We start from the raw sequence: 18,210 nt of genomic DNA, 5'->3' as shown, positions 1-18,210 counted from the left end.
TTTGCCGAACTTGCACGGTCCCAATAGCGCGGCAGAGAAACACCATATAATGAAAGGGGCGAAGGGCACATTAACAATTAAAAAAAACGTTTTATATTGAAATAAGCCTCGATTACTCATTAAATTCTTAAAATTGAATGTTTAGTCTTCAATTTAGGTACATGGTAACATTAAAAATAATAATTTACATGAGTTTTCAAGCCTCGAAAATGCATATTTTTGCATTTTTCACATTTTAAATCGCTTATAACTCGGAAACTGTTAACTTCTGAAAAAAAAAAAATTATAAGATACCTTTTTATTTAGAACGACCCAGAAAACCTAAAAAAATGTTTTTTTGAGCCAAATAGGAGATTGTTGAAATAGAGTGCGCCGCACCGGCAAAAAAATCGGATGGACGTGCATAATTAACAATTAAATAAAAACGGTCTATATGAAGATAGAGTCGATCACTCTTCAGAATCTTGAAAATGAATGTTTAAACTACAATTTAAGTACGTGGCAACCTCAAAAATACTAATTTAAATATAAGTTTTTAAGCCTCGAAAATGCGAATTTTTGCATTTTTCAGATTTTAAATCGCCTAGAATTCGAAAACTATTCTTACTTTCCTAGAATTCTAACTTTTCAGAAAAATTACAAGATACCTTTCTTGTTTAGAATGGCCCAGAAAACCTAAAAAAATATTTTCCGGAGCAAAAAAGGTGATATTTTGTATTTGTTTAAACAATTTCTGCCCAAAAATTTCGGCTTGCACCCTTCAGATTTGTTTAAAGGGTACATTTTTGAATAGGAATCCCCAAAGAAACCAAATCACAAATTTTTTCAGACGGGAGCGGTCTCACCACATTGACTAAAATACTGTACCTACAAGAAGAAAATGACATTTTGACAATATTTGTATAAAATCTAAGTTTTTGACAATATCAGAAAGAATAACTTTTGTGTTTAATTAACAGTAACGACTCAATAATTTATTTAAAAAATATCAGTAAATGTATAAAAAAAACAGCAATAAGCTAAAACGCCTAATGTCTTTACCTAGCATGATCCAAGGAATTGAAAGTTCCAGAATGACTCCAAACATTCTTTGGAGGATGCAATTCAAGATCAGATGCTTTAACTGATTGGTCCAAAGCAAACAGCAAGGCACCAGTACCACCAGCAATAAGCCCTAAGCTTCCCAAAAGCTAAAAAACAAATTAGAGAGTCAGAGTAAGTAAAATACAATTATTATTGTAATAAAATAAATGTCAATAACACCATTTATATTATGCTCACTATTACTCTTTTTACATTGTCCCTGCCCCAAATTTTAACATCCAGTACTTTTTAAATTAAACTCCCAACTAGAAAATGTATACTCTTCCCAATGGCATTTAGTAAGAGTTGATTCACACAAACCACCGATTCTAGAAATTAAATGTTACTGGATATGTTCAAATCGTGATAAGTAGTTGAAACGGTCAAAACAAAGAGATGCACACTCATCAAAAAAGCATTGTGAGATTATACTCATATAATCTACATTTTACTGAATCGATCCAGGAACAGTCAACTCAAACTAGTAAGAGTTGATTCTATTTTTCCCGCAATCTACTTTTACTAACAAGGGTTAGGAAGAAGTCTACTTCAACTAGTAAAAGTTGAATTATATTTTTCAAATCAACTCTTACTGCTCGTTTTATTTGGAGTTGACTCGAACTAGGAATAGTCAACTCTTAACTGGGAATCAACTTGAACTGTACCAGTGAGTGCCACCATACTAGACACATAGGAACATTGAGCTATTACAGTCCTGGACCCTTCACTTGTTGCAATGTTTATTTTTATGTCTAGTGACATTTAGAACGTCAAAAATGTATAGTAACTGAATATTAACATAGAAAGTTGACAAAAAATAGATCAGCTGTATTAAATACAGCTGATCTAATTTTCACGTTTATAGTTGTCATTGTGTTAAAGTTGTAAAAGTTTTAAAGTATTGTAATATTCTTGGTGTTTAAATAAAATTACGTTAAAACAGAGTAATATTATGTATTTTTTGTATCGAAAAACAATTATTTTGAATAGTTTCTTGACAGTAACATGACAGGGATGAAAGTCACATCTGAGAACGGACCGGATTAGCCCATAAGCATAGCAATTAGGTACCTACCCATGTGTCTAATAGGGTGACGCGTGACGCTTACTGTGTAATGAATATTTCCACAGATTAAATAAAGAAAAAGTGAAATTTTTAAAATCCTTTCCATCTTGCATTGGTAATGTGAGCAAAGCTTCTTCAATGCCAAATATGTGATGCTCTTGTAAATGTTGCTTCACCAAAATGCTTCCTTTTTTCTTATTTTTGTATCTTTATTTTTCTCCTTTAAAATGTTTAATATTACTAATGCGACAGCAGCTTTTTTCTTTCCAGTAGAAAATTTTTGAATTGTCTAAATTACTTGAATTGCTTGTATGCAATGTAAACATTCACAATTCTACTCGTAACTTGTAACAATATTGACTGTTTCCACACTTTACAATAAATTTTCCCAGTATTTTTTCTAGTGGTCATCAACACAATGTACATGAAAATTAATGAAAAATACTGTGGGATTAGCTAGTCAATATCAAGAAAATAGTACTAAACTAGTTTGAAATTTTAGTTTAAATTACATAGAATCTGCCAGTGATGTGTTTTATGATAATTGTTTATGTGAAAGCGTTTCAAAGAAGCTTTTCCTTTACTAAAAGATTTAAAAAATACAAATACTGTATTTAACCTTTGCTTTGACATTTATCCAGAGGGATAACCTTAGATGAATTGTATATAACGAAAAATAATTATATAATGAACCCCCTAAATATCTTAATTACATTCTCTAACATAGATTGTTTAATTGTGAGCTTGTTCAGAGTACTTAATTACTTTTGGGAGTACCCAAAGTCAAGGTCCCCTGAGCTTTAAAAAATAATTTACAGTTATTAATTACTTACTGCTTTTCTTCCACGGGTCCATTCTTTTGTTGTGGAATACGAACTTAACTAAAATAAAAAAGAAATGTATAATTTTTAGTGATTCTCGGTAACAGATGACATAACACTTGTTTAAGTTAGTTTTTAAGCAGGTAAATGCTAGTTTTACTTAAATGAACAATGTAAATCGTCTAGACAACATTAGTAATTAAATTGTAACAATACCTGGCCCACAGAGGATAAGTTTGTTGGTTTTAAAAGACCAGCTCCACAAATTCGTCCTATTGTTGCAGCCATGTTGCCTAAAGGGTGATGTCAAAAACTATGCAGATAGGTTATGTGAAATTTATTTTGTACCCCTCGTACCCTTAGATTAGAGTAACATGAAGTATTTAGGTGATAGAAAGCTAGTTTGATAGAATTTAAGCACTTTTAGGAAGCTACTAAGAAAAAATATACAATTTTTTGACACTTTACGTAATACCAGTCTGAAGTTAGCACGTACAAAGATTATTATCTTCTTTCAAAGAAAAGAAGAGAAGCATACACTCTTTTGTTTTCTAGTTAATCTAATATTTCCACAGAAAAATAGTTAAAATGTTTTGAGATTTAACAAAAAAAGTGAATTTCATGTCGGGAAAGTATTTACTTAGTTACTTTTAGACAATTTATTTTACATTAGATTTCATCTCTAAACACACGTACTTACAGAATACAAACTAAACGTATGATAGTTACATAAACAGGAAGTATTAATACAATCACATACTTAAACCCAACACACTAAAAGTGTAAACTCGTTCACCAGAAACACACAATGAGTACAAATTAAACATTTGCTTTTTGATAAGTAATGGAATTTGGAAAGAAAAATTATGTGTAAAGTAAACGCCCAACAGTCTCCTCCACAGAAATATATAGCCTTTTTAACAGCCCAACCATTCATGGGAGACTTTTCTCTCCGAGCAGGTGCTACAGCTTTTCGGGTGCTTTAAACCATGCTATATATCGCCTAGTGAGAACAATATAGTGGCGAAACTCGAAAATTAACGTTTTTGAGTTAAGTCCAGCAATCGACATCTATAATAAATATGCCCTCTTTTATGTGCGATATCGGCTAACAATTATTTAATTTCCTTATTACTAGAGGGCGCCTACAAGTCTTTATGGTATTGTGAATTTGTCAAATATTTTGATGCATTAACGACGAAAGCACACCAAACTTTATATCAATACTGGCGAATCTGTAATTACGCCGTGCCTACATGTATTTGAAATATTAGATATTTTATTAAAGATAGTAGTACAATGTGCAATAGTGGCGAATAAGCACTTTTGTCTGTGTGGTCGTTTTTGCTATTGTGTTTTTTTTATAAAACTTCTTACTAGAGATACTCAGTTTCAATCGTTCTTAGGTACTTAGAAATAGCAAATTAAGAAAGCGTCTATCCACTTTGGATCAGTATTGTTTAATTCCACACTATCGAGAACCAATATTCATTTCTAAAAAGAAGTCTTACAAAATAAATCAATTCCTTCTACCCACAATCATTTCTTTAGTAGTTTGAAATACGAAACAAAAGTGAGTGAAATGATGAATTTAATTTTACTATTCATAGTTCTTTTGCTTACTTTTTATCTTTTATCATGTTTATCGTTTTCATAATTATTTAAGATCTTACTTTGTTATTTTTGTATTGTACTTTAGTTTCATTTTGCGCATAACTGGTGTGTACAATAAAATATTTTTTAATTATTTAAAACAGAAACTAAACTGTTGTAGTATAGTAGTATTAAAGTATAGTGGCGAAACATCAAATTAAACATCTCCGATAATGCAATAATGGCGTAACGCAGAAAAAAAATCAAAAATAAATACAATATCCATCCTTTCTTCAAATAAAATTACTTCTACTAATTGGTTTACATATCTAGAAAGCACATTATTAGAAAAATTTTGCAAAATGATTACCTATAAGTCAGTTATACTGTTTAGCAGTTTCATCAAAACTTCAAATACGATTATCTCTAAATGTTCATTTTGAAGTTTCGTCACTATTGTTCTCACCGGGCGATATTGTCATCATGTAATGTGCAACATCTTCACGTCTGTCCCCTAAAAATTTTTATATGGGCGCTCATGGGTGCTACACTCTACTTTCGAGCCCAAAATATCCTGAAAACTGTGTTTTCATCTCTAGGTAGGATACTTATTCATCAGACATTACAAGAAAAAACTAGCGCTTCCCACTCAATTGCTGAATTCTACCAGCAATAAAATCCCTGACGAATACATTGATCAACTCGAGAAAACTTCACTTTCTTATCTTTATCTTTAGATAAATCTCACTTCGAGCTTTACACACGGGGAACTAGAGATCGATTTGCTGTGGAATCTCTATCCCATTGTTCAATGACAATGTAATCCACATTAGCGCATTTGGGTGTTACCAGCGATCTGAAAAAAATACGGTAGTCCCTGACTCTGTCGTAAAAGACGATTAATGTGATGAAATGACTAATAATGTATCTTCTGCTTTTCCAAACAAATTCAGTTATACCATGACCATATAGTTTGAGATAAGGAGCTGCTAGAAGCGGGATGTACTAGTCAACAGACTACGTTTCTAGTATCCGAGAAGAACTCTCATTTCATAATCCGGAAGCATAAACGTTTAATCCTAAGTTGGACGTGCTTAGCAGGACATGCCGTCCTTTGGACATGACTGCGTAGAGGAATAGGTTTCTCAGCGTTTACCTATCCAACGTGCCTAGTCGAGAACTTATTCCTGCTTACGCGTCATCCATCCCTACGGTCCACCTTAAGGGGATAATGGACAAGTATTTGTTATGCGACACGGTAATGACTGACGTGCCACCCACTGTTAAACAGCCAACGAGTCCTACAGAAAAGGAATTCATAATCTAATAGTTGAAAACAAAATCTGAAATGAACTCTTTACCAAAAATGACATATCCTTCCATGATTACGTTAGGCTTTACAAGAAAATTTACGATAAAGGCCGCCAAGGAAATTTATTACAATGCAAGGCTGGCTAAATCAGGTAATGTTGCTAAGGAAACGTGGTCTATCGTAAATGAACTGAGAGATAAGACTTCTTCTCCCACCACAATCCCGACTTCTCCTGAGACCCTGAACAATTACTTTGTAAATGTGGCAAAAAATTTAACAAATACTATACCTCCTTCTCAGGATCCGATTTCATATCTTTCTCATAAGAATGTAGTTTCTTTTTTACACCCATAGTATTAGGTGAACTACGCTCTACAATAAATGACATTAAAAACAAATCGTCATATGGGAATGATGACCTCACTCTTAAAATGTTTTCTGCTCTACTTGATTGCACTTTAAACCATCTTACTACCTTAATAAACAGGTCATTCGAAACTGGAGTTTTTCGAAGCTGCCTTAAGACAGCGATAATTATTCCTATACACAAAGAAGGCGATAAAGATCTTGCTTCGAATTATCGCCCTATCGCACTCCTACCCAAGTTGTCGAAGATAATTGAAAGTCTGGTAAAAAAAAGAATCTTATCTTTTCTGTTGAAATACAAATTGCTTACTCCACATCAATTTGGATTCCTGAGTGACAAATGCACGAATGATGCTATGCTCTTCCTTTTCGATCATGTTTACTCCAGTCTAAAACAACCATCACTCTACAACAACAATTTTCTGTGATTTCTCTAAAGCATTCGATTGTGTAAACCATAACATCTTGACTGACAAATTACAGCACTATGGATTTAGGGGAAAGGCTCTTAAATGGCTTAAATCATATCTTAATAAAAGAAGTCAGTTTGTAAGGGTTGACACGAAGACGTCTTCTTGCATGCCATTAGAATGTGGGGTACCTCAGGGTTCAGTTCTAGGCCCTTTATTGTTTCTGATATACATAAATGACATCTCTAGTCTGAACATTAAAAGTAAAATATGTCTCTCTGCAGATGATACTAGTATTACTTGGAGTAACACGGATCTAGTATTATGGATCTTCGCAATACCATAGCTACAGACCTTGTCACCATTAAATCGTGGTGCGATTCGAATTTCCTGTTATTTAGCGTTTCTAAAACCAAAGTCCTACCTTACAACAGTATGATGCAACCTTTAGTACTTAATAACAACAGTCTAGAAGTAGTTGAATCGGTGAAGTTCTTAGGGCTTATTGTGGATAAGTCTCTAAAATGGAACTTGCACATTGATGCCTTACACAAAAAATTAAGTTCTGCTTGTTTTGCGCTAAGATCAGTTGCTACGGAAATTAATTTGTCAACATCTAGGACCGTTTATTATGCCTTTTTTGAGTCTCATCTTCGGTACGCCCTTCCATTCTGGGGTTCGTTGTACGACTCAATTTGAGCGTATTTTAAACTACAAAAGAGAGCTCTTCGTTACTCCCTGAGACTCAATAGTAGAGTTCATTGCCAGGAATTCTTTAAAAAATTTAAAATATTAACTCTTCCTTCTTTGTTTGTTTTTGAATCCGTTTGTTTAATCCGCAAACATGCATCAGAAGGTCCAGAGAGACCCACTCACAACTATCCCCTTAGAAACGTGGAGCATAATCTTTATCTGCCAACCCCACGGTCTGAGCTGGTTAAGTGCTCTATACTATACAATTCGAGAAAAATGCACAATCACCTACCATCTAACATCAAATCTATTGCAGCATTTCCCGCTTTTCGTAAGGCCTTGAAAGCTTATTTGCTTGAGAGAGCTTTTTATACAGTGAATGACTTTTTTATAAACGATTTGAATTCAGCAAATTGACTTGCAGGATTATTACTTTCGAGTACTTTTGTACATATTTGCAGCGGCATAGATCTTTTGATTTACTTTCCCTTTTCCTCGTTCGCCTTCTTTTTGCTCTGACGTTGTATACATATTGTTTGCAAAATTTTTAAAATTTTTTAATGTGTACTTAATAACTATAAAATTGTATTTAAGTAGTATAACTCACGCCATTTATTTGGTGTCTGTTTCTGTTTTTATTTTGTTTGTAGTTTTTATTTTTTATTGTATTTTTTATTTTGTATAAGCTTTGTCCACAAATTGTAAAAATTTTTTGACAATAAAGCATATCTTACCTAAATACGTCTCGTGTTCTTTGCTCTTCCTACCTACTACACAGAATATCACAACAACCAACCATTGGCGATAAGCAACCCGTTAAATACTGCCGTCGTAAGCAAAAACACTGTAAATTTAAATTGTAGATACTGCGTTTTTGCTTACGACGGCAGAATACAACTGCCTACCCTATATACCAAAAACACACCCACCCGAGAAGGCAATGATAAATCAGTTTGTGGTATTCTTCTTCTTCTCCAGGTTCTCTATCCGCTCGAACGTTGACAATTCTGATCTTGCATACGACACTTCTGAAGAGTTCGACCGATGTGAGCCCGAATCACCTCCGCAGATTTTGGAGACACAAGTGTCTCCTCTCCCGTTTGGCCCCCCACCTGCTATCTAAGATTTCCCTGGATAATCAATTGAAGTAGACTGGCAGGACCGCATTTAGGTCCATTGACGCCCTAGGCAATTCTCTAGTAGCCGCCCTTTAAACATAGACAACTAGCCGCCCTAGACAACTGTTTATATTACCTAATGGATAGAGCGGCCCTGAGTAGACGGTATTTATCATGTGTCTCAAATATTCAAGTTTCGTTTGTTTAATTGTGCTCACGATTCTTTTCTCTTTACCAATTCTGTGGATTACCTCTATGTTGGTGACAAATTCGGTCCAGGATATACGAAGAATACGTTGGTACTCCCACATTTCGAATGTTCCTTTTTTTTTCATGAGCGTGTCTGTCAGTAGCCAGGCCTTCACATCATATATATGGTTTGTTTTTTAATCAAGAGGAGTGATTCAAATTTACCGCGCTGTATTGCTCGTTTGTAATTGGTCCAACCGCAGCCTAGTTTACTCCACTGTTATAAAATTTTGACACTAATGACATTTATCAAATTTTGACACTGATGACATTTCATAGGTTAATTAAGTTATATCGGCGATTTTTGTGCTTTCTATGTTATTCCTTTAATTTTTAGATTGTTTGTCTGCTTTTATATAAAAAGCAGTTGTTTTTGGAACTCTTTAGCGACGTATTAATTTAATATAATATTTATGGATTACCGTTGAGGGCCGACTAGATCAACCAAAAAGAAGATGTATTTGGTTATTATTCTAGTGACTTTCTTGGGTGTGAATCTGTCTTTTTAGTTTACTCTTCCTGGTTAAGAAATAAACTATAGTAATTTTAGAGCAAGGGACACATTCTTGCTTTTGAGAAGCTTTTTATATTGTTAAATGCTGGTTCTATTCTCGCCTTAATTTCTGTGGGCTATTCCCATTTTGCATTTACGTTGGTGCCAAAGCATAACGGTCAGTGCATACACGGTCAATTAGTAGGTATGTTGTTTACCTGTAACTGTCGAGCAGGTTGTGGGTTTTTGCTTATCAGCATCCATTTTGTCTTCTAAGTTCAGGTCGTATTCCTCACTGATTGCATTAACCCTTTACATTATCTGTTGTAGTTCATCTATGCTACTGGCAAAGTTACTGTGTCATCGACATATCTTATATGTTGTTCGTAACTCAACGTTTATTGTTATGCCCCCTGTTGCATTTTCCATATGTTACCACAGAGTAAATATTGAAAAGGGGGTGGGAATAAGAAACACTCTAACGTGACACCTCATAATATATTCTTCTATGACTGATCTTGGCGAATGCTCTGTGGTATTACTCTTCAAAATCGTCTTTTTAGTGACGTACCACCGTTAACGTAGCATTTCATTTCGTAGTTTAGTTCTTTCTCGTGTTATAGTTGATATCTGATAGATAGAAAGTATTCGAAATAAAAAATGCTAAATTTTACCTTCGAATTTTTTATTGGGTAGCAAGCATGCAAACGTATTTTTATTTCGATACACGTGATTTATCTATCTAGTACGCACTTAAGGGACGGAACTTGATACCAACACCGTTTGAATCATTACACTGTACCATCCCTTGTTTCCCTGATAACAAGTAATTGGACTTCGTAAGTCCTAGGTTTTCAGCAAAGTAATCGAAAGTAGAACTATAAGTCGATATTTGAACTCTTCGTTTAACTTTGCGTCGATTGATATACGACTTTACTAATTTTGAGCCATTGATACTAAATTTTGGGTGATCATTGTTGACTTCAAAACCGGAACTAAAGATTCAAACTCAACTTTTCAATACACTTCGATTGATGTGTTACATGTACTATTTCTGCAACTATAATGGCACTTCTGGTTATAACTTTTTAACCGGAAATGATATATGTAAAAACAAAAATTTTACATTTGTTCTCATCTTGCTAAGGCACGTTGAATATTATATCGCTTATATTATTTCGGCGACTTTAAAACAGTACTAACGGTTGCAACTCTAAAACCGGAAGTCCGATGTCAAATTTAACATCTTTAATACCATCCTTGGGTTATAAGCTTTTATTCGATACCTCATCTGTCCTTATATCTGTATTAATAACGGAGGAGTTGTATTCGCGGAGGGACAGACAGTCATGAAACAGGAAGTATATATTTTTGTTCTCGTCTTGCTAAGGCGCGTCGAATAATATATCACTTGTACTATTCCGGTGACTTTAAAACAGTACTTCTGGTCAAATTTCTAAAACCGGAAGTCCTAGGTCAAATTTCTCACCTTTAGTACCATCCTTGGATTATAACCTTTCATTTGACACCTCATTTGTCATTCTACCTGGTATAGTAACAAAGGAGTTATATTCGCGGTCGGGCGGATAGACGGACAGGCAGCCTAGTTCAAATTTATCACCTTCTGTACCATCCTTGGATTATAAGCTTTCATTTGACACCTCATTTGTCATTCTACCTAGTATAATGACGGAGGAGTTATATTCGCGGTCCGACGGACAGACAGCCTAGGTCAAATTTATCACCTTTAGTACCATCCTTGGATTATAAGCTTTCATTTGACACCTCCTTTATCGTTCTACCTAGTATAATGACGCAGTAGTTGTGTTCACAGACAGACGGACGTGGACAATTCAAAGTTTTCACATTATTTTAAAAATGGGTGAAAACAATAGATTTTAAAATATGTTCAATACAGTTTCTCGACTTGACTCTGTAAAAACTTTATCTACTTTGGAATTATTTACTATCTTGAAATACCATTTGACTATTACTAAAATGAAACGCTTCAGAAATAGGTTAATCGATGTATTGTATAAATATTAAATAACGAAAAAAAACACCTATCAAAAAGATTATTGCTTATTTAAAAGTAGTGGAATTATACGAACATACTCCACCTATGGCGTGTCGTCATATGTTCTGGATTTCTCCCTTACAGTGTGAGCAACATGGATGCACAGATGGATATTGTAGAAACATCTGCTCGCTGCTGACCGACGAAGCAGCGCCTATAACAGCGCTGCAAAGAGCATCTGGTTTATTGCTAATGGCTACAGGATTGTTGAGCAACTAAAAAATAGAAACGGATGGTACTAATGGTAGAATGGTAGCCATAATTAAAGTTGGATCGTGGATCTTCATACGCACGTTATTAATACCTACCTGATAAGTTATTATATCACACAAAATCCACGAAGAATTTGTAGCTGGCTACAGGAAATTTCTGCCTTATTAATCACAAAAAAATTATTAAAATCCTTTGGTATACTTCGTCTAATTTACTAACCGTTGCACGTCATCCGCATCATAGCCTGTGACGTCACATGGTACCAACACGAAATATTTAGGCGGTAGGTGTGTTCTTTTTTAGAATCATTTTACCTAGTACACTGGAATTACAGCCATTAGACATATTTTATTATATACGCGTAGAAATAATATTTGACGAAATAATAATATTTCTATTAATGTTAACCTAAAGAAATACACAATAATACATATGTTTCATTTAATTTGTATAAATGGATTATAAAGCGTTTTTATGAAGCAGATTTGTTCGGAACACACTGTAACTGTAATCGAACGAAGGTGACATTTTAGAATAAATTGGTAACGTTTATTTGACAGTTGCGGTGATGACACTTCATATTATATTTACTGTTTTTATTATTTACTTTACTATAAAAAGATCCTCTACTACAAAAATATAAATTTCACCTAATTTTATCACGACTTGGAATAATCGAGGTATCTGACAACTTTTTTAGTTTCTATTGTACACATATACAAAGAAACCTACCGGCTTCATGCCAAGAGTTCGGAGCCGTTTTTTAATTATTAACAATGCAGTGCAAAAACGCTTGCACTGCAAATCTTAAAAGATTGTAACTTAATTCTTGTTCTCTATTTCTTAAGTTTTTACTTATTTACATTGAATATTCATTTGTTTTGTTATCCACGTTTACAATAATTATGTGATATATTTGATTTAAAATGGATTCAGGATTTTTTTATACTTTGGCAACTATGTCAACTTAGATCTCTGGAGTAGATAATGACGTGCAACGGTAAGTAAATCAGATGGACTATATATATTTATTAAAATCCCTTAAAGGGCTACATCACAATCACAGAACGTTTTTCATTTGGAAAGAGTATCATCAGTGCTGATACCCTCTAAGCAAGGTTGTTAAAATAAACGTTTTCAATAAATTTTCTTTTCTCCGAATATTTAGTTGTTAGCTAATGTTAAAAAATAAACTTTTATTATTTTACATTCGTATTACAACATGCTATTTTGTATGCGCGTTCTATTACAAATAAGTTATGAATTCCGAAAGAACGTTTATGTTTGTTTCATCGACTTCGAGAAGGCATTCGACCGAGTACAACATGATACACTTTTCGATTGCCTGCAAGCAGCAGGACTTGACCACTACGATATAAGACTGCTGAAATACTTATGTTACAATCAAGTAACCTCTATCCAAATTGGAGACAGTCGTACTGAAAAACTGCCGATAAAACGTGGAGTACGACAAGGTTGTGTTTTATCACCCACACTTTTTAATCCGTACTCTGAAGAAATCTTTAGGGAGGCTTTGGATGACAGACAAGAGGGAGTAAGGCTAGGCGGAGAAGTAATCAATAATATTAGATACGCTGACGATACAGCCATTCTTGCTGAAAATTTACAAGATATTCAGACACTACTAAATCTAGTCAGTGAAGCAAATTATCAGAGAGGTCTTAAAATCAACATTTCAAAAACAAAGTGGATGGCAGTTGGAAAGAATAATATAGATCAAGGTCAGCTTTCTCTTGATGGAGAGGAGTTAGAACGGGTAAATCATTTCAAGTACCTTGGCAGCTGGTTAAATGTAAATTGTGACTCTGATGAAGAGATAATAACTAGGATCAAAATATCACGGAAGGCTTTTATTAGCTGGAAACCAGTTTTATGTAACAGAAACCTGTCGATGAATATTCGAAAGAAGGTGCTGAAATTTTATGTGTGGTCTATCCTATTGTATGGTTGTGAGACATGGACTTTAAAAACCACAATGCTAAACAAAGTAGAAGCATTCGAATTGTGGTGCTATCGACGAATCCTACAGATATCGTGGGTTTAGCACACTTCCAATGAAGATGTTCTTCAAATGCTGAATTCAGAACGTCTGCTCATAAGCACCATAAAGAGGAGAAAAACAGAATACTTCGGCCATATAATTAGAGGACCTAAATACCATCTGCTTCGCCTTATAATACAAGGAAAAGTGGAGAGAAAGAGATGAAAGTTGGTAGAAAGAAACTTTCATGGCTGCGTAATATTAGACAATGGTGTGGCTGCACAGTAGAAGAATTATTTCGCGCAGCAGCCGATAGAGAGATATTTCAGGAAATTGTAAACATGATGACGGCCAACGTCTGAATACAGACACGGTACCTAAAGAATAAGATTATAACAAAATCAAGCATTACAGCCATAGGTAGGGGTAGTACTCAAGGCCTCTATAATGTCAAAAGTTTCATCTGTATTAATTTTGTTATATTAGAACGCGCATGCGTAAAGACCCACGTCGCAAACCTAAATATTCTTACCCTTTGAGCTTTCTTTTCTGCCAGTGTTGGTTGAACACCAGCGGCACTAAAAATATTTTTATCGTCCATATCACCTAACTTTAAATAATCTCTCAATTTTCTAGCTAATTCCAAATCGATATGAGTAACTTCTAATACAGTTCCGTAAGTTAAAACGGGCTGTTGGTGAGTTTCTTTGAAAACATGTTTGTTAATACTGTTTAATTGACTTAGTAGATCCAATAATTGAGAATGGATCTTCTTCCGTTCATCGAGAAGCATTTTGGTCACTTCTTGGAGTTCGTTGGTCCTATTTGAAAAGGCGGATTTCCATTTGGCTAGTTCCTCAACCATCAAGCTACAAATATCACATCGTACACATACTCATATTATAAACTGATATAGTTCTTCCATTATATCTTTGCACCTACATGAAATTATTCACGAATTACTTTTTATAATAGGTCTCTTTCTTACTCACAGAAACTAGTATGACAAAATTAAACCGCTTGTTGTGCTTTATACCATATAAACCTCAATAAGTTAAACAAGGATAAACAATACGGCATGTATTTGATTATTTGATACATTGTTTACTATGAATTTGTACGTTTATCATTTTCAGTGACAGTGACATTAACTCATTTGTTGTGTTTTTATTGGAATGTATAACTTATATTGTGTTAAATATACAGGGTGTAACAAAAATACAGGTCATAAATTTAATCACATATTTTGGGACCAAAAATAGTTCGATTAAACCTAACTTACCTTAGTACAAATGTGCACATAAAAAAGTTACAGCCCTTTGAAGTTACAAAATGAAAATCGATTTTTTCCAATATATCGAAAACTATTAGAGATCTTTTATTGAAAATACACATGTGGCATTCTTATGGTAGTAGTATCTGAAGAAAAAATTAAAGTGAAATTTGGACACCCCATAAAAATTTTATGGGGGTTTTGTTCCTTTAAACCCCCCCAAACTTTTGTGTACGTTCCAATTTAATTACTATTGTAGTACCATTAGTTAAACACAATATTTTAAAAACTTTTTTGCCTCTTAGTACTTTTTCGAAAAGTAAGTTTTTATCGAGATATTTTGAATATTTGTCAAATCCACCACATATTTGTATATGGCTAATTACAATTATGGAGACTAGGAAATAATATGAAAATTTATTTATGATTTACATTTTTAGGTATATTTTGAACCATATTAAAAAATAAGTAATATCTCGTTAAAAAGTGCCTTCTCGAAAAAATACAAAGAGGCAAAACAGTTTTAAAAAGACTAATTGTACCGCAGTAAAAGTTTAATTGGAACATACACAAACATTTGGGGGGTTTAAAGGAACCAAACCCCCATAAAATCTTTATGTAAACATATTAAACAAGAAGCCACAACTCGATAAAAACGGCCTTTTAAAAAAAATACTAAGAGGCAAAAAAGTTTTAGAAATATTGAATTTAACTAATGGTACCACAATAATAATTTAATTGGAACGTACACAAAAGTTTGGGGGGGTTTAAGGTAACAAAACCCCCATAAAAATTTTATGGGGTGCACAAATTTCACTATAATTATTTTTTAAGATGTTCCTGCCATAAGAATGCCACATGTCCATTTTCAATACAAAATTTCTAATAGTTTTCGATATATTCGAAAAAATCGATTTTCATTTTGTAACTTCAAAGGGATGTAACTTTTTTTATGTGCATATTTGTACTAAGGTATATTAGGTTCATTCGAACTATTTTTGGTCTCAGAATACGTGATTTAATTTATGACCTGTATTTTCGTTACACCCTGTATTATAGCATAGTATTATAGCAAATACGTCCACCGATAATAGCTATTTTCGAATTATTAAATTGACAGTACATATCGACATATGTTTCACTTAATGTTTTAATTTAGTTCGTTTGGAACTGGAACTGAATTATGACGTTTGTGCAAAGATATCATGGAACAACTGTATTTATACTACCTAGAGGCTAGGAATTTGCTCCTCCACACCTCACACTGACCAGATAACCATTCAGTATGCTCTTGATGTGATGTTAGATGATTTGCGGAATTCAACAATGCTCTTGCCAACGATAATTTATCTTCTGTTAAATGCTGTACTCTATTTTCCAAATCTTCTCCAACGGCTGCTACCAAGAGTGTTTTTAACTCGCTGTTGACCTACCACAAACAATGTCATGTCAATCATGGCTTTCTCTACGACAGACCAGAACAATTATGTTTACAACAGAGAAGGGTATGTTATTATTTTCAGGTTCTCTAGAAGCAAAAATGGCTAAAGAATATCCCTAAAAAATTGGGAAGCCTCACATATATTAGTATGTTGTATCAAATATTTTTATAAAGATGATGTCCGTAATGATACTTAAATGGATCAAGTTGGTTTATTATTAACTTAAAGTTAAAGTATTTGCAGAATTTATTGCGGAAGGTTATTTGAAGAAATAGTCCTACTAAAAGGAGATAATTATTTATTACTAAGCTAGAAGAATTGATTAACATTGATTAGCAGAAATCTAAACAGTTTAAAGGAAGAATTTACGAAGTTATGCAAGGAAGCATCCAAAAGGGGTTTAGAAAGAATCAAAACAAAATACCTAATATGCTCAAGAAAAAAAATTCAGTTAATGTGACAAGTTTAAATATTGGTGAATATGAAGGTAGAACACTTTAAATATCTTGGGTCTCAGTTAATGGAACTAATAATAGAAGCATTGTAATTAATATCGAAGCCTTCTGGAAGCCTTCCAAAAATTTCCCAGTTGTAACCGCTGTTTAATAGGTGCCAATACACTTATTCTAAAGCGAAAACCGAAGTAACTCATATATGTAATCAGTTACTCGTTTTACCCTAAGGTGTACAAGAATTACTCCCAGGGTTACCCGTAAGAGTTTACAATTGAATTTCGTGTACAAATTTTTCCCACTTTTTTTTTGTCTCTTGCTAATATTTTTGCTTCCGTCCGCGTTTTTCCTCTCTTCTTAAGTGTGTCTCCAATCACGTCATCCCATGTTTTCCTTGGTCTGCCTTTTCCACGTTTGTGTTGAATTCTTGCTTCCTACACTTGTGTGACTGGTCGGTTGTCATTCATTCTCTGCAAATGTCCCCACCAAGTTAATTGTTTATTTTCTACAAACTCCAACACAGAAGGATTGTGATAGTTGTATGTAGTAACTCATTTTATACAAATTTTTCAGTTATGAGGTCCTGCCTTTCTGCCGTCGATATGTAGATACTTATAAATGGACATGACTGTGTGAAGATGAAGATGTGTTGGCGAATGTGTTAAATATTTTGTAACAATCGATATAATCAAAATTTAACTAACAAAATAGCAGTAACTAACCTGTGCTTGGAATTTCAACTGATTTTCCAATAAATTATTAGATGACCTCAAATTCTGTAAATCAATCTCATACTGTTCCTTTTCTTTCTTCCACTGCAACAGAAGTTTCACATGGTCAATTTCGTCTACTTCTTTAGTGGCATTAATCTTATCCATCTCAAGTTTTCGGGTTTCTGACAACTGGGTTACAAGGTTTTGCAAATCCATGTCATTCCTAGCTACTCTTTTAGGGCTTCTATTAACTACTTTCTTACTACATAACAACGGTTCTACGGCAGCCTTATATGGTTCACATGGTACGAATTTTGGTTCCTTCTGTTTCTGGACAAAATAATTGGGAGCAACTTTGGGAGAAAATTTATGTTTTGGAGTCAAATACACGACTTTACTGCTTGGCTCCACAGGCCTTAAAGAGTTTAAAATCTGTTTGCTGCGTTTTGCAGCATTCGTGGGATTTATTATAGACTCCAGTGGGTGAGACATATTAAAAGTTGAGTTATCAATTCCATCGCCTTGAGTTCTTACGACTTTATCCATATTATTACACGATTTGATTGAGTGTATTAAAACTTTGATATGATTACTTTAATAAGCAATTAAAATTTATTAGTTGCGATGTGTTGGCTTCTACATAAATAAATAAATTGGAATATTTTTACTTGAACTGTCAAGTTTCTGTAAACATAACCAAAGTGATTTCTTCTTCTTCTGTTTTTTATGGGTTCGTAACTAATAAAATGATATATTTTTTATTGAATAAATACACCTAGCCAATAGGCAACCAATAAAACAAATAAGCGCAATACAGGTTGTTTGTTGTTTGTC

General features: G+C 33.7%; 2 protein-coding genes across 2 annotated transcripts in view; both read right to left on the bottom strand.

Annotated features, from left to right (window-relative positions):
* The window catches only part of LOC114334517 (cytochrome c1, heme protein, mitochondrial), a 31,478-nt gene extending 28,001 nt beyond the window's left edge, over window positions 1–3,477 (bottom strand). The window contains exons 1-3 of the mRNA XM_028284579.2: window positions 3,187–3,477; window positions 2,983–3,030; window positions 1,042–1,190 (exon numbers count right to left, since the gene is read on the bottom strand). Coding sequence (XP_028140380.2) covers window positions 1,042–1,190; window positions 2,983–3,030; window positions 3,187–3,258 — 269 coding nt within the window. The 5' untranslated portion in view covers window positions 3,259–3,477. The remainder of the gene's footprint in view (window positions 1–1,041; window positions 1,191–2,982; window positions 3,031–3,186) is intronic.
* A 7,740-nt stretch (window positions 3,478–11,217) lies between these two features.
* LOC114334515 (golgin-45) lies at window positions 11,218–18,074 on the bottom strand. Its single transcript, XM_028284577.2, has 4 exons — window positions 17,386–18,074; window positions 15,999–16,198; window positions 14,029–14,365; window positions 11,218–11,496 (listed from the first exon to the last, which is right to left on the bottom strand). Exons 1-4 carry the CDS (start codon window positions 17,920–17,922, stop codon window positions 11,338–11,340), a joined length of 1,233 nt encoding a protein of 410 aa, XP_028140378.2. The 5' UTR covers window positions 17,923–18,074; the 3' UTR covers window positions 11,218–11,337.
* Window positions 18,075–18,210: the final 136 nt, after the last annotated feature.

Source organism: Diabrotica virgifera, chromosome 2 (genome assembly GCF_917563875.1).
Source record: "Diabrotica virgifera virgifera chromosome 2, PGI_DIABVI_V3a".
In the NCBI taxonomy this organism is placed as follows: domain Eukaryota; kingdom Metazoa; phylum Arthropoda; class Insecta; order Coleoptera; family Chrysomelidae; genus Diabrotica; species Diabrotica virgifera.
Note: the sequence above shows the minus strand (reverse complement) of the source record. Positions and strands in the feature narration are given on the sequence as shown.

What these genes read in the sequence shown, in the direction of transcription:
- LOC114334515 (XM_028284577.2), bottom strand. Translation starts at nt 17,922, where the DNA reads ATGGATAAAGTCGTAAGAACTCAAGGCGATGGAATTGATAACTCAACT. An exon ending in AGCAAATTCCTAGCCTCTAG is followed by an intron (nt 14,366 to 15,998) that starts GTAGTATAAATA and finishes TGATATTTGTAG; the next exon opens with CTTGATGGTTGAGGAACTAG. An exon ending in CAGAAAAGAAAGCTCAAAGG is followed by an intron (nt 11,497 to 14,028) that starts GTAAGAATATTT and finishes TCTATTTTTTAG; the next exon opens with TTGCTCAACAATCCTGTAGC.